Here is a 16,606-nt window from a genome sequence, read left to right as displayed (position 1 = left end):
AGAAAGAAAGAAAAAAAGAAAGAAAGAAACTCATTGCCTTTCAAGTTAATTTTGAGCTATTTTTAATTTCTCCATGCATGCTTGGTCATGTTGTACCAACAGTGATATTGTCAAGCCACCCTTATCCTTGCCAAGCCCATCTAGGCCAAAGACAGGCCCTAGTAGTGATGGCAGAGCTACAGGAGGAAAGGACAGAAGAAGACAGGAGGTTGAGAATTCTGATTTCCAGAGCTTGGAGGACATGTACCCCATAATAGAGTGGAAGGAACTCGGGCCTCTGCGCACTGCCTGGAGTTAATCTTGGTTCTGCCACTTTCTGCCTATGATCTCAGGGAAGTTATTAAAATCCTGTGGGTCTCAGTTTTCTCAACTGTAAACGAAACTAATACTATCACCTCCAAAGGTGATTGTGACGACTAAATGAGAAAAACATGTGACACTTGGGAAGCAGTGTCTGACACGTAGTAGTTGCTTGCCAAATGTCCCTTTGCTTACTCCATGTCTTTGTAACTAGCAGGAGCTTATCACACAGGATAGGGTTTCTCTGTGCATCCTGGTCCTGAAGCTCCCTCTCTAGACCAGCCGGCCTGGAACTCAGATCCGCCTTATTAATCAGAGTAACTTCACTACATCATTTCCTTCTCTGGAAATGATGATTCCTTAGCATAGACTGATTCGTAATTCACAAGATACTCTTAAACTTTATAACCTCAGGAAGCAGAGACTGGGGCTTTCGCTCTCATCGCACTAGTAAAGGTAAACAGACGAGACTGCAGGACCGTGGAACCGTGGGACAGAGTCATCTCCTTGCTCCAAGCTCTAGGCTTCGTGTACTATGCCTTCTCCGATCTCTAAAAATCTGTTTGCCTGCACTGGCCACGGTTACGGAGCCTCAGGACCATCTGCTGACCCTCAGAACACTGCCCAACTTTGTTTCATGCATCTCTCCTTTAACAAAGTTTGCTTCAAGAGCAGTTTGTCTGCCACGCATTCAGTAACATTATTCCACATGCTATTTCCTCTGCCTAGGACACGCCCACTCTTCCTCTGTCCCAGTATCAAGCCTTCTAAAACCAGAAAGCCTGCTAAGATTTGCTGTAGCTGCCTAGGTTTAAGGCCCTCACTCGCCAGCCCCTCAGGCTCAGAGTGGCACTGCCCTACCTTGCACTTGACGACAGGCAGCTCGGAAAGAGAGTTCTTCGGGAGTTGGTGCAGCTGTGACCTTGGTTCTCCCGGCAAGACAAAAAGCTCCTTGAGGGCAGGGGCTGGGTCTTCCAGGTCTCTGGTCTCCCCAAGACAGGGCTCTGCCCACAGTGGGCGATCATAGCTGCTGATTGCCTGACAGGGGGATGGACTGGATGACCTCTGAGGTCATACTCAGCCCCCTGACTCTGCTGTGCAACAGTGACACCTGTTCTAACCACTTTACAAACCTCACTCCCCACAGGCCACGCCCTTTCTGGCCTCTAAGCCTTTCCACATGATTCTCTTTGGAATGTCATTTCTATTCTTCCCTACCTGAACATTACTATTTCTTTTTTTAAGACACAGCTCTTGTGTTATTCTATGTGCTGGATCCCCAGACAAACCAGCAGCCTCTGGCTGTGCTTCTACACCATCCATCCATTCAGCATTTGTTAAAGCAAGTTGTGCTATGCCAAGCCCAGGGAAACCAACTAACCACATCAGAGCCTGCCCTTAGGGACCTCACACTTTAGTGGCTTCAGTGCCAAGCAAAAGGTACGAGGATTGTGGATGGAGAGGCCCAGGAGACGTGGAGAAGAAAGCAAGCCTGGGAAGGCTTCCTAGAAAGATAGACACTTCAACTTCCACCCCATGACACTGAGCAACTCTAACACCCCAGCAGCAACTTGGGAAGCAATGCACTCCTTTATTAACTCTGAATACTCGATGTCCAATGCGGTGTTTGGCGTTTAACAGGCATTCAGAGCTTGTCGGAACTCAGCCATTTACCCTTCTGCAGAAAGGCATTGGCTTCTTAACTGCTAGGAAGAGAGACCCTGCAGGTAAAAAGATATCCTGATACTCTGCTCCCCACCCCCCCCACCGCCTGCTTCAGTGTGGCTGTGTTCTCCCAGAGCCAAAACTGTGCCTGACATGTAGGAGGTTCTTGATAAAGTGGAAGGAAGGAAGGAAGGAAGGAAGGAAGGAAGGAAGGAAGGAAGGAAGGGAAGGAAAGAGGAAGGGAGGGAGAGGAAAGGAGTGAGGGAAGGAGGAAGGGGGAGGGGAAGAGGAAAGGAGTGAGGGAAGGAGCTTGAGGAGTACTTACTGCCGGATAGACATGGCCAATCTGAGCTGTCCTCCCTATGTGAAGTTCGTCTTCTTCTTCCTCTTCTGTTGTTTTCCTGTACACTGGGTTGTCGAAATTCATGCTCTTGGTGTTCTTCCGCTTCCAGTTTCTCCAGATGAGGTACCCACTCATACACAGTAGGGCTATTACCACTGGAGGGAAGGCAACATCACACTGAACAACCAGGAGCTCTGGCCCAGCATCAACACCCGTCTGCCACCTCCCGGACTTTATTACCCCTGGCTCCATTTCTGTGTCACCACTGCATTCCTTTATTAATTCTTCGTCTGTTGTATGATGTGTGCCTTTCCCAACCTGCCTCCCCCTTAGGTGTGTCCCCGGGCCACACTACTTAAATTATCTGTTCTCTCAACTGGACTGAGCTTTCGAGGGCTGTGCCAACTTTTTTTTTTAAATGATTTTTAAATCATTTTTATTTATGTGTACGTAGTGTGTCGGTGACTATATACATATATACACGCATGCGCAGGTATGGGTGAGAATAAGGAAAAGGCATCTGATATCCTGGAACTGGTGTGACAGTTGACTGTGAGCTACTAGACATGGACGATGGGAAATAGACTCTGGTCTTTTAGAAGAACAGTAGGGTCCTTAACCACTGAGCCATCTCCCCAGCCCTGAGTGTGTTTGTTTATTTCTCTGTGTTCATGCCTAGTGTGTGCTCAGTGGCACTTGCTAAATGGCTGAGAAGTGTTTGCCTACACCTGCACCCTAATGCTGCTGCTTCACTAGGACTCTTAAGAAGGCCACCCTCCCTCCAAATTGCATGTCTTTTCAACTCTAAGGCTCCATACAACAAAGAGAGTCTCTAGATGGGGATATAGAAGGGCAACACAGGTTTGAGTCAAAGATTTCAGAGCTGGTTAAAAATACCAAGCAGCTTGGGTCTTGTTGGACGGACGGGAAAGTCAAGACCGAGCACTCTCTGTCCCTCTGTCGGAACAAGGGGTGTCTTATAGATCCAAGGCCAAAGCCTAGGAAGGAATCTATGCTTGATTCCAACTTGATGGACAGATCTTTTAGAGTTGGTGGCAATGCAAACAAAAAAAGAGTTAGATCCAGATGATGGGAATGATGGCAAGAATTCAGCCGGGCATGTGAGGACTGCAGAGGTAACCTAGGGCGGCCTACAGGAAGGGAGTTTCCCAGACTGTGCCTACCAAAGTATGTAGTAGTTCTGAGCACATTGGTGGAAATGATTTGGGATGCTGTAGAGGGTTTCTGTTTGAGTAAGAATACCATAATTAAAAGTAGCAACAAGCTATAAGAGCATTATAGAAGCAGGTAAAATAATACTAGAAATAATCTAGTTATTCAAGAATCAATATAAAAAGTCAATATCCTTCCTTTTAGTAAGCAGTAACACATTAGAATCCAGATGTGAGGCTTGCGCCAGTAATTCTAGTGTACAGGAGACTGAGACAGGAAAATTATCAAGAGTTTAAGGATAGTCTGGACTATATTGTTAGCTCAGGCAAGTCCGCCTTAGAGTTTCTGCAATCCTGTCTTAAAAAACCACCCATGCAAACAGACAGACATAATTCTCCCAAATAAATAACCAATTAGAAAATGTCACGGAACAGGCACATTCATAATGGACCAGTAAAAGTTATAAAATTCCCAGACTAACCTAACATGAAGTAGGCAAATGTGACATGATCTATCAAGGACTGCTAAAAAGCATAAATGAAGGCTAAAATGAAGATGCTATGTCTTAAATGGAAAAGCTTGATACTGTAAAAGTGTAAATTCCTCTCATGCAAGTTCATATATCCAAAACAAGTTCAATGAAAATCTTATCATAAATTTTACAACATGGCACAATTATTCTAATCATCTAGAAAAGAAATGATATACAAACATTTAAGAAAATGTTTGCAAGAATAACACTCCATAAAGTTGCTAGTCTATGGGAATGAACAGATCCTAGGTGAGGGGGATTGCAGAGGCAGAGATGTATCAGCTACAATGAAGATGATCACTCAAGTCACAGGGAGATGAGGGGCCCCTAAGTGTGGTTTTATATATACACCCATATAAAGCATTATATTCACAGATTAGAACGGGTATAACAATTACAAAAGAAACAGTTACATCTCTAGCTCATGCCATCCTCTAATAATATAAAGCACAGAAAAAGGAGTTTAAGTTAGAAGAAGAAAACATTAGGAGACATTTTAATAATTCGGAACTAAGTGGGCCTTTTTCTAAGCAAGACAGTAAACACAGAACTGACAGAACAAAAAATGGGCAGATCTAAGGCTTAAGAAATATAAGCTTATAAATGATAAGAGATACCACGAGCAAATTTAAAGTCAAGTGTCAGACCGGGAAAACACATTTGTTTATATATTATTAAGGTTTTAATATTTATTATGTATTTCTAAAAATAAGATAACCAAAAGAAAAAAATGAGAATGCCAGTAGGCAAGTCATAGAGAATAAAATGTAAATAAATGTCCAGGAATATTATGAAAACCTAACTCTACTTCTTGCAGGAACAATGCTCACCTCTTCCCCTTCAGATTAGCAGACATTTAAATTTATGCTTTAAATCAATTTAAGTACTGATTATTTCAGCGAGGGTCATAGCAACCAGAGAGGACACACAGATGGCAGGTACAGGCTCACTCAAAATAAACTAGACTAGTCATCTCGCCACCATCTTTTGTGGTGAGCCCTTTCAAGACCAACTCAAATGCTATCTTCTCCAGAGCCCTCACTTCCGCTCTGGAACTACCATTCTATTTCCTCCCAGGAATCTCAAGATGCTGTTAAATGAGCAGTGTATCTGACATGCCCCTGCTACATTCCATTATATAAACTATACCTTAGCACTACTGTCTATGACTTACAGAAGAACAGAGGCCCTGAGGGAGATGTGCTGGCCAGTTTTATGTCAACTTCACACAGGCTAGAGCCATCTGAGAGGAAGGAGCCTCAGTTAAGAAAATGCCTCCATAGGGCTGGAGAGACGGCTCAGTGCTTAAGAGCACTGGCTGCTCTTCCAGAGGTCCTGAGTTCAATTCCCAGCAATCATATGGTGGCTTATAACCATCTGTACTGGGATCTGATGCCCTCTTCTGGCATGCAGGTGTACATGCAGATAGAGCACTCAAACATAAATAATAAATCTTTAAGAAAATGCCTCCGTAAGATCGCGCTGTAGGCAAGCCTATAAGGCGATTTCTTATCTTATGTTAGATGAGGAGGGGCTAAGCCCATTGTGGGTGGTTCCAACCCTGGGCTGATGGTCCTGGGTTCTCCAAGAGAGCAGGCTAAGCAAGCCATGGGGAGCAAGCCAGTAAGCAGCACCCACCATGGCCTCTGCATCAGCTCCCGCCTCCAACTTCCTGCCCTGTTTGAGTCCCTGCCCTAACTTCCTTCACTGATGAACAGCGTAAATGCATAAGCAAAATGAATCTCCCCAAAGTTGCTTTGGTTATGGTTTTTCATCACAGCAATAGTAATACTAACTAGCCCAGGAGTTAAACCTAAAAATGGGCAATCCAACTCAAAAATACTGCTAAGATATGAGTCAGGCATGCGAAAATGGATACACAGGACACATGAATATCATAGTGGGAGGGAATGAGTCAACCCCAGGTTCTGAGTCTTAGCCAGGATTGCTCTGTCGTACTGAACTCCTAGTTCAACCTCCGTAACTCTCTCTATGCCTCTCCCCATCCTGGCTTTGCACATGCTGTCTGCACTGCTTGGGCTGTTCTTGATTCTTCTTCACTTGGCCAACTCAGCTCAAGGATTATTTCCACTGGGAAACCTCGCCTCTTCTCTTCCCTTTTAGATCGAAGAGACTCCTTGGCATCCCCACTCAACACAGTAACACAGCTTACTCTTAGGACTTGCCATGTCATCATCAACTTACTTGAGTCATATGTATCCTCTGTCCTCCTGGGTTTTTTGTAAATTACATTTACTTTTTTATTTTGCAGGGTGGGGCACGCATGCTGCAAGTTGGGCTGTGGAACCTAGAGAACATACTGCAGGAACCAGCCCTCCTCCTACCATGTGGGCTGCAGGGACAAAACTCAGGCCGTCAGCCTTGGCGGCAAGCGCTTTTGCCTACTGAGTTTTCTTGCTAAACCAAGACTAGACTTCTGTAGGCTAGGATTCTGCCTCACTTATCCTTCAACTACCTTCCCTTTCTTGATAGCTGCTTGATAAATATTTATTGAAAGAAAACAAGACAAGGTGATTTACTCAAGAAGTGACAAGCAGCCCAGTTTATCAGTTAACAAATACATACTTTTCTATAATGTGAGAGAATGGTGAGCAAGAGACACCAGGTGGGTCCCCAGGGAGCACTCGTTTGGTCTTCACATGATGTGAGTGTGGCTTGTGGAGGTGGGTGGGGCAGGGAGGTGCGTCTGGATGCTCACATGGTGGCAGAAGTTGAAGAGCACTGTGTGCCGGGCAAGAGCCCACATTGAACCAGGTAGCATGCAGAGTTCTTTATCCCTCTAGTGCCTTTCCCAAACCTTGGGCAAAGAGTCCTTTTGCCCTCCACTAGTTGGGGCCACACTCACCTATGGGCACGATGACCCCAATGACAGCAGCGGTGACTGTTGAGCCCATCTGGCTGCCTTCATTCCCATCTGTAAAACATCAGTTACAGAATGATGCTCCATCGCTGTGAATCCAAGCCCTGCCTGCCCACCCAACCTCTTCTTGCCCTCGCTCTAGGATGATGCTCCCAGATACTGTGTAACTAGTGAGTTTACTAAATTTCACCAAAACTCCAGGGGCAAATAGGACAGAGGTTATTTCACATCCAGGAAACTAAATTTTGATAAATGCAGACTTGGGACTTGAACTCAGGACTTATGACCCAAGTCCCATACTTTCCCATAGTATCAAGATGGTAGGAAGCTGGGGGCTACATGGCAGGTGAGAGCTTAGGCCTCCTTGTTGTTGATGGAGTCTGCTGTCTTTTTCTACCAAAATCTAATGTATTGTCCCCACTGTTTTGCTGGTCTGCCTGTTCTATGCACTACCAGCTTGTTTTCCTAAAGGCTTAAAACGAGAGAGATACTAGAACGTAGTGGAGTATAACCTGGAGCATAGGTTTCTGAGTCAGGCCTCCTCAGTTCAAATCCTATCTCTATCGCACATTCCCTGTGTGAAACTGTGGAAGCTAATATAATATTAAACATATAATGTATACTGTACTTCTTTATCTTAAAATCTTTTCTACATCTTAGGGGCACATTTAAGGATTAAATGAGATAATTCATATAAGATACTTAGCACAGTGTCTAGCTGGCTTTGCCTAATTTAAGATGGTAGTGAGGAGCCGGGCGGTGGTGGCGCACGCCTTTAATCCCAGCACTTGGGAGGCAGAGGCAGGCGGATTTCTGAGTTCGAGGCTAGCCTGGTCTACAGAGTGAGTTCCAGGACAGCTATGGCTATACACAGAGAAACCCTGTCTTGGAAAAAAAAAAAAAAGATGGTAATGAGGGGGGTAGTAGTTATTATAAGGGCTAAATTTAAAAAAAGGTATGTTAGCCAGGCATGATAGTACATGCATATCACGCATCACTCAGGATGGTAAGGATAGAAGACCTGAAATTCAGACTAGCCTGGGCTACATAGTAAGACCCCATCTCTAAAGGAAGGATTGTTGTTGTTGTTGTTAAAGTACATAAAAGCCCATTCTTAAACTGAAGAGTGATTGTAGAATGTACTGTATTTTAAATAAATATCCTTCGCTAACTCTAACAGCCATCTTCCATGAGACACGTGTATAACACTAGGCGCCCACGAGAGCCCTCTGAGGCGTGAGAGGAATGGCTAGCCACTGGCCATGTCCCCAACCCATTGCCTCCATCTAGTTCTCCATGCTACTTCAAGCCACTCTGACTGATCAGAGAGCTGCACTGCTTACCAAGTGAGCTAACTGGAGGGCGCTGGAAAGATGGCTCACTTGTTAAGTGCTTGCCATTTAGGAATGAGGGTCTGAAGTCTGCTTCCCAGTGCATGGCCGCCAGGCGTGGTACCATGTGCCCACAGTCCTAACACTGAGGAAGTAGAGACAGGAGGAAACCTGAAGCTCGCTGGCCAGCCAGTTTAACCAAATCAGTGAGCTCCATGCTTTGTGAGAGACTCTGTCTCAAGAATTAAGATGGAGAACTATTGAGAACACTTCTGAAGTTGATCGCCAGCTTTTATATGCACACATATTACACCCCCCAACACACACACACACACACACACACACACACACACACACACACACACACACACACACACACACGGCGGGGCGGGGGAGAAAACAAGCTAGCCAGAAGCACTGATGTCCCCTTGCTCTGATGTGCTTGAGAAATGTCCTGAGGCCTGTGAGGATGTGAGGACACTCAGAGCTCTGCCCCAGATGAGAGGAAATGGAATTCCACCTCTGCAAACGCCAGGTTGCCTCAAATGTCTATTCTTAGAATCTAGCTTCTGCTGGCAAAATAGCCCTGATCTGAACAATGTCACCAGGTTGCTTGGTTTCTGGGCCAGCCATGTATGGAAAAAAAATGTGAGAGATGGTTTATCCTTTAAAATGAACTCCTCCTGGCAATTATAAAGGTATTTTCTGGTTAATGAGATAGAGCAGTTCCAACAGAGACAATTACTGCTCCAGATGATTTAAGAAGTGCTAAGCTTAATTATTTTATCCCAGGGTTTGGAAACAGGCACAAGCAGATCCCACTTACAGACATTACTGTCTAGGCAGCTTACCAAGGCTGCAGGGAGCTTCAGTCAGAGCTTTCCAGGTTTGATGACACCCACCTCAGGAACACATGGAACACTGACACACACCCAGGAGGCTGGGCACTTTCATTTACAATGCCTCTTTTGCCTAGCTCCCTCTCTTGAGGCTGGGTCTTACCATGTTGCCTTGGCTAGCCTGGAACTCTCTATGTAGCTCAGGCTGGCTTAAAACTTAGAAAAATCCACCTACTTCTGTCTCCTGTTTGCTGAGATTAAAGATCCTTTGCCTCCCCTGACCATTTGAGAAGCAAATAGAGTGTAGCTTATTAGTTGTTCCTTTTAGGGGAAGAAGGAGGCTTAAAGATGGAATGAATGGCTTGTCTCCAGGCCCTTTAAAACTTATGAACACCCAAGTTTCCTCAATCCCAGGACGGCCCCTTCTCTCCCTCGCTTCCTCCTCAGAGGTAGACCTTACGTAGTTCTGGCAAGATCTCCCTTCCCAGCCACTCCTGACCCTCATCCTGGCTTCCATAGGACTCCCCCGAGTGATGAGAAATGCAGAACCGACTTCCTTACAGTGCTGGGAGTGGTTGCTGGTTGCAGGGCTCGGGGTGGATGGAACGGTGCTGGGAGCCCTAGGGACGTTAACTGAGTGAGGGCCAGCAGCTGTCTGGCTTGGCGTCTCTGTGCTGTGGTTCTGGTAGGTAGGGTCGTGGATGGTTGTCCCAGGGGCTCTTGTGGTAGCAGGTACTGTCCTTGTCATGGCAGAAACTAAGGTTGTAGTTGAGGTAGACTGAGGTGCTAGAGGGGAAAGACCAGGGAGGTTACACAGACAGAGCGGTTTGTTGCTTTAGTGCCTAAGTTACTGCTGCTGAGTGATATGTAGGACTCATCCTCTGGGCTTAGCTCAGATGCCACTTTTGTGAGCCTTTTCCCCATCCCCCTGAATGGGTCAAGATCTTCTCTTCAGCTGAGTCCTAGCACTTCACTTTGATCTGATAAAGACAAGTCAGTGGAGCAGTGCTGAAGAGACAAGGGCGGATGAGGCCTCTGTAAAAGACACACAAGTCTAGAAGCATTTTATCCTAATCTATAGTCACATCATTAGGTTGAAATTCTTCACATCAAACAGTTGAATCTGGACATTATAAAGGATCCATCAGACTTAATGCTCAACTCCAAGGCCTTGGCTATACAGGGAGACTGGGAAACAAACCCCATTTATGAGAATGAAGTGCTATTCCACAATTGTTACACTGCACTCAAGGGCATCTATGCAATGTGCTTGGTCTAGCTAAGAACGGGCATCTGCTAGAAATGGTCAGCGGAGATTGAGGGCTCTTTACTTGAAGTTTTCTTTATTTTATTTTTTACTTTTTTTTTAAAGACTTATTTACTTTATTTTATATCTATGGGTGTTTTGCCTGTGCACCATGAGCTTGCCTGGTGTCCTCAGAGGTCAGTAGAAGGAATCAGGGTTGAAACTTCTGAAATTAGAGCTAAGGATGGCTGTAAACCAGCATATAGGTGCTAGGAACTGAACCAGGGTCCTCTGCAAGAGCAACAAGTACCCTCAGCCAGGGAGCCTTCTCCAGGCCCATTAATTTGAGGTTTTCAAGGGATTCCAGAAACTTCCTGAAAGTTGGATTTAAAATATTTTAGGCACATTGTACTTTTCTGGGAGATGGGAAAGCCTTAGAAGGTGCCATGAACTCACACATTCGAGGAAGTGTAAATAAGACGAAAGTGCAAACGTGAGAGTCCACCAGGGAAGACCTGGAGCATACTGTGTTCTAGGAGTCAAAGGCAACGTTTGTCACGAACCTCGGTAGCATCTCTTCATGTCTGGGCCCAGCCACATTGTGTCAGGACAGGCACACGTGTACTTGGGAGAGTGGCTGGAGATCTGAGGAGCAGGAAGGCACAGGTATTCACAGCCGCCATTAGGCTGGGCACTCAGTTCACAGGCATCTGCAGCTAATGGCAGGGGGAGGAACAGACAGACAGCATGTTGGGAGGTTGACAGGCCATGCCAGGTTCTCTTGTCTACCAATAATGAGATCCCACCAGCTGGACTTGCTCAAAAGTCTTTCCCTACTTTTATTTGGGCACCTACCAGCATAGTACTTGGGACTTTATGGTTACCCTCAGTCACTCTTACAGTTCTGCAAAGTGGGTGTTACAGTCCCAACTGACAGAGAAGCCTAGGCTCAGAGAACACATGTACACATTACAACTCTAGGAATTTTGGAGATAGAATTTAACCATTTCCAAACAATCTACCCCCTCTCCCACTGTGTTTGTCTTATTTGTTCCTCCTCTGTGTACCTGCCGTCTCTTTCTGCTTTAAATCTCTAGAACTAGAATCAGGCACCAGTCTTATCTTCTTGCCCCTTTTGCTGTCTCTGTTACCCTGGAAACCAATACAGTTAAGTTGTGACAGCAGATGAGACAGCCCTGCAGTACGATTATTAGAGCATTTCTAGTAAGCCACCTGGCTAACTGTAAGGCACATGATTGCATAGTACTGCAAAATGGATGCAAGAAGTGAGTGCGCACTGATGTGTCACAACAGAGGAACTTGGCAACCAGGTGGATGGAGTTTAGATTTTTGTTTTCTACCTGTCAACAGTGCTTTATCTTTCCAACTTCGGTTTCTCGGTTGTTGAATTAGACATATAATAAGCACCTGTTACAGTGTTGGCAAGGCTAGGACGCTTATGTGATTATTTATTCCTAGCCTTGCTTCACACGGAGGCTGAAGCAGAATGAGACAAAATACGGCAACACGCTCTACAACAAGAGGGATCATTGTGTTCCTGGGGATGCTGGACGAATGGAAAGAAATGTAGCCTGTCAAGTGACAGGCGGGGACTAGGGAAGGCTTGCTTACCCTTTGGCTGCTTCAGCTCATGGAAGATTACAATGTCATGTGGGTTATTGAGGTTCTCAGCCAGGATGGCGATTTCCAGGCCATTGAGCCGATTCGCGCTGAAAATGGCCTCATTCTCCAGATCTGTCCAGAATACCTTGTCCTGTGGAATACAGACATAAAGGATAGAAAGCCCAGAATCCAAGCTCCATCCTAGTCTTAGGGCCCAGCCTCAAATCAGGGACAGGATGAACCGGTCTCAGCGCTATCTACCCTGCCCACAGGTTTTCAGAGGACTCTGCCTCTGACAGTGAAGCAAAGTCTCCTAGCTCCCTTCTGTCTTAGACGGTTACTTGGTGATTCTGTGCTGCTGAGCTAGGCTTACTTCCTGGAGCCAAAAGAAAACCAAGGCTGGATGTCTACAACTGGTACCATCCCTGTGGCCTGGGACGAAGATCAGAAGGAATGTGTGAGATCCTGAGGGCTAGCTGCTGTTGGGCCTTCTAGGAGGAACACACAAGAAGACCAGACACGTATCTGTAGACAAATCCACAATTACAGGTGCAACCATGCATCTTGTCCACAGATCCAGACACAACCACACAGGTCCATCTAGACTCCTAAAGACATGCTCATGCTGAAGTAAGTACCCTTTAGTGTGCATACACATAAAAGCACACACACAGGAACATACACGTTTACTCTGGTGCATTTATGCAAACTCATGCACATACACATACTTTACACATGCCAGGGAGATGCTCAAGTATATATACATAGACTTGATGCAAGGGGCTAGATTTAGAGGAGATACTTTGCACACGAGTTCAAGTAGTACTGAATGAAGCGGCTCCAAGAAAATACTGCTATTGCCCACCACAGTCCACCCCTCCTTTACTCTGCCCTCACTTGATGGCAAGGTTAGTCTGTGTGTAAGAACCTTGAGTAGGTTCTGGCTTCTTTGTTTTCCCAAAAAGAAAGGATGTTAAGGTCCGAGTAGATGGGCTTCTTGATTCTTCTCCTTCTTGGGAGCTTCCTGAGGGCTTGAGTAGTGTCTAATTTACTTCTATGACCCCAAGATTTGACAAAGGTCAACAAAAATGAGCCTAGCTGCATAGCATCTCTCAGGGTGTGCCCGACACTGAATGATTCTAAGGACATGCATATTCCTTTCTCCCTGTCTCCTTCTGTATGTGAGATCCATGCTAGGTGCTGAGGATGTGGAGGGCAAACATCTGTGCTGAGTGATTTACCTATGGGACATTCTCTGAACAAGGCTCCTGGGGAGAGCACAGGAAAGGCTGCCAGGCAGACTGGGCTGCTGAGCCCTCTGTGGAGGCAGCTCCTGGAGTCTGTACAAACCTGTCAGCTGGCTTCCCTGTTCTTCTGTTCTCCTTTGGACACGTCTGGAAGCATCCTATTTGAACAAGCCTTTTCTGGGTTTCAGCTTCCCGACAGGATCATGCCTACCCCTGTGGGGCTCACCTCAAATACAGCCACCCCAAAAGGGTGACTCAGGAAGTCAGGGGAGGAAATCAGCATCTTTCTGTTGCCTCCACTGAAGTCAATGCTGGATAGCTGGTGCAGCTTGGAGTCCACCCAGTACAAACGCTGGCTCAGCAAGTCTTGGGGAGGAGGGATCAGGTTAGACACCAGTTACTGCAGCTGCCTCTCCACTGCACTGCACTCCTCCCTACCCATATTCCCAGGCCTAAGGGAACAAAGACACTGGCCACCACGAGGGGACTCTGACACAAGACCCATGGGACTCCTAACGGTTGTCAGGATCATTTCTAGTGCAGGCTCCCAACTCACATAGACAAGCAGGGCTCACCCAGGGTGATTCCATTGGGCCATTCAATGTTGTCTGAAACCAACGTTTGCCGGTCTGCACCGTTGAGCCCAGCCTTCTCAATCTTGGCCTGGAAACCCCAGTCAGACCAGTACATGAACCTGAAGGACAGAAGACCCCAAATTAGCTTCTTGTTTGGGATAGCTGGAGTGGTCTGAGTCACAAAGGCTCAGGGATCCACTGAAGAGCTGGGAATTATATTTAACAGGGAACCCTCTGAAATCCCTTGGAACTATCAAATCTTAGAAAAGGCATTTTAACCTTCAACTCATGAGAGCCCAGGGAAGCTCTACTTGCCCACAATCGACTCAGTCTCAGCCAAACGGCCTGTGAGCTCGGCTTTCACTGTGGCAGCTCTAACCAGAATCCTAGAGCATCCGTGTGGGAAAGGCCCTTCCACACCTCTCCCGTTTTACAGAGGAGAAAGAAGACCATCTTAACGCAGGTCCCTGCTCCTGGACCCTCATCTCTACTAGAGATCACAGCAGCTCACTGTTGCTAACTCACCCTCTCATGAGGAAGAAGGACCATTTCCACTAAGGGAGGATGTGTGGCCAGAGTAAAGTAGCCTAGGTTAAAGGGGCCCACACACTGGGCAACAAAGGTCGATGCAGGGGTGGGGAAAGGCGAGGGACTAGGAGCAGAGCAGCCCCAGGAACCCGAGTCCTCAAATCTTACTGGTTGTATTGAGTGCTTATGTAACTCCCACTGGGGGAAGTTGTAGGGAGACAGATTTGGGATTATAAGGGGAAACTCTACTATGTAATGGGTAGGTATTCCACAATGAAAGAGGTTCTATGATAAGTAATGAAGTATCTGCTTCCAGATACTTAATGTCAGAAACCTGAAGAAAGACCTCTACCCTCTGAAGCCACCAGGGATCTCCAATCCTGTAGCATTCCAAGACATGCCACTTCAGCGATGCCACGAGTAAACCAAGAGTCCAGGGTGACCTCTGGTGACTAATGCCCAGATACCCTGGCTGAGGACAAAGAGGATATGGGCCGTTTGGACTTCTTTCCCTGTGTCTTCTAGAACCTTTGACAGCTCTTGTAACAGACACATGAGAACTGAGCACCTTTGCTGGTGGAATGGGAAGTTTGTGTGGGGATACTCACCCTCGCAGAGGGTCAACGGCAATGGCTCGGGGCTCACTGAGCTCACGGCTGAAGAGAGTACTGCGGCGGCGTCCGTCGGTTGTGGCCACTGAGATGGTCTTATTGCCTGAGTCTGTCCAGTAGAGGTGCTTATGGACCCAGTCCACCGCCAGGCCCTCTGGAGAGTGCAGCTGCTCATCAATGAGGACCACCTGCTCGTCCGGGATGCTGGCCTTGTCCATGTGGGCGCTTAGGAGAAAGCAGGGCTGGCCATGGGCAGATGCTCTACCCACTGGCCCATGTGGAGCTGCCTCTGCAACCCTCCCCTCTTTGTCTTCTCTCTGGGCCATGGCAGTGGGTTCTAGAGGAACTTGACTAATCTCCACTCAACACATTCCTTGAGCCACCAGGGTAGAGACACGGGCTGAATCAGCTAGATTCTGGCCTGGAGGAGCTCAGTTAGTGGGGGAAGAAGCTTGCAGGCAGGTACACAATGCAGTGTGGGAGCTACGGCAGCAGGGAAATGGAGACTGCACCATCCTGCAGAGTGGGAGAAGCCTTTGTGGTTGAGTCTTGAAGGACCAGATCACCAGGGGCACAAAAGATGAAACCAAACACACAAAAAAGGCCAGTATACACAAGCGTAGAAGTGCACACGTTCAGAAAGTATGCAGTGTCTGGTGTGGCAGAGCTGGATTATGGGATGCAAAACTGGAAATAAGTTCAGGCGAGAACTGCATCCTGACATCTCTGAGCGCGCTGCTAAGGAATTGGATCGCATCCTGGGGCAAGGGTGGGACGGGTAACTGAATGACTCTAGAGACCTAGCTGGGAACGTCAGATCGCTGTGGTAGCTGCGGAATGGATGGTCTCAAAAGGAAGGGAAGGAAGGGAAAGTGGTCTCAAAAGGAAGGGAAGGAAGGGAAAGCGCTGAGGGAAGGTTATGATATGCAGAGGTGAGATGAAGGGAGTCTGCAGGAGTTTGCGCAGGGCAGAGAGAGCTGACTACACAAACACACAGGAGGCGTCAGGTTGCCATGTCCACCCCCGTGGCGCTCTCTCCATATTATTGCTTCCATACTCCCTGCTGCCATCCATAATTCTCACTCTGCAGTCCTGGCAATTCTCTTACAGTCCAGGCTGCAAAGCACTCTTAGATATCACATGGGCACCTCTACTCAGTGCATTGTAAACTTCAACCACAGACTGTCCACCCCCGATACCCAATCTCCCCTGTGTCCTCTCTCAAAGAGGTGCACAGCTGTGGTTTCTGAGACCCCCCAATTAACCTGTGAATTAATTCAGGTAATGCCTCATCCAGCCCCATACCCAGGCTCTCCCTAAATCCTGCTTCCCAGTCACATGTGCTAGATAGACTCACTCTACTGCTTCTGGGTATACAGGCATGAACTCGGTGTGTGTGTGTGTGTGTGTGTGTGTGTGTGTGTGTGTGTGTACACTCTGGGGAGGCAGGAATCCAGATGTCAGTGAATCACACTCGGCATTTGCTTCTATCCTCTCATCCACCCACCCACTTCTCCCATCTTTCCTTCTACAGTGACTCAGGGTCTATCCAATGCCCAATTATCAGCAAGTGGATCTCAAGGGCAACACAAGAACATTAACTCCCCCAAGGAGCCCCAGATACGCAGGGAGGCCAGATAATTATGGGATCTGAGACAGACCAGAGACAGAACCTTCTCAAGTGTCCGAGGGGTTTCCCAAGTGCTAGAGAC

At 47.0% G+C, this 16,606-nt stretch overlaps 1 protein-coding gene across 18 annotated transcripts in view; it reads right to left on the bottom strand.

The window, feature by feature from the left end:
• Lrp8 (LDL receptor related protein 8) overlaps nt 1-16,606 on the bottom strand; it is an 88,307-nt gene that overhangs the window by 5,546 nt on the left and 66,155 nt on the right. For 14 of the 18 annotated variants that reach the window (XM_031378093.1, XM_031378095.1, XM_031378096.1 and 11 more), the window contains 9 exons: nt 14,892-15,119; nt 13,756-13,874; nt 13,407-13,546; nt 11,943-12,084; nt 10,874-11,026; nt 9,626-9,850; nt 6,880-6,948; nt 2,291-2,463; nt 1,162-1,338 (listed from right to left, as the gene is read on the bottom strand). In XM_031378093.1, coding sequence (XP_031233953.1) covers nt 1,162-1,338; nt 2,291-2,463; nt 6,880-6,948; nt 9,626-9,850; nt 10,874-11,026; nt 11,943-12,084; nt 13,407-13,546; nt 13,756-13,874; nt 14,892-15,119 — 1,426 coding nt within the window. The remainder of the gene's footprint in view (nt 1-1,161; nt 1,339-2,290; nt 2,464-6,879; nt 6,949-9,625; nt 9,851-10,873; nt 11,027-11,942; nt 12,085-13,406; nt 13,547-13,755; nt 13,875-14,891; nt 15,120-16,606) is intronic. The other 4 variants (XM_031378098.1, XM_031378099.1, XM_031378100.1 and 1 more) reach the window with 1 other exon arrangement.

This window comes from Mastomys coucha, unplaced genomic scaffold (assembly GCF_008632895.1).
Source record: "Mastomys coucha isolate ucsf_1 unplaced genomic scaffold, UCSF_Mcou_1 pScaffold18, whole genome shotgun sequence".
NCBI classification, from domain to species: domain Eukaryota; kingdom Metazoa; phylum Chordata; class Mammalia; order Rodentia; family Muridae; genus Mastomys; species Mastomys coucha.
The sequence above is the reverse complement of the archived record's forward strand: the minus strand, read 5'-3'. Positions and strand labels throughout refer to the sequence as shown.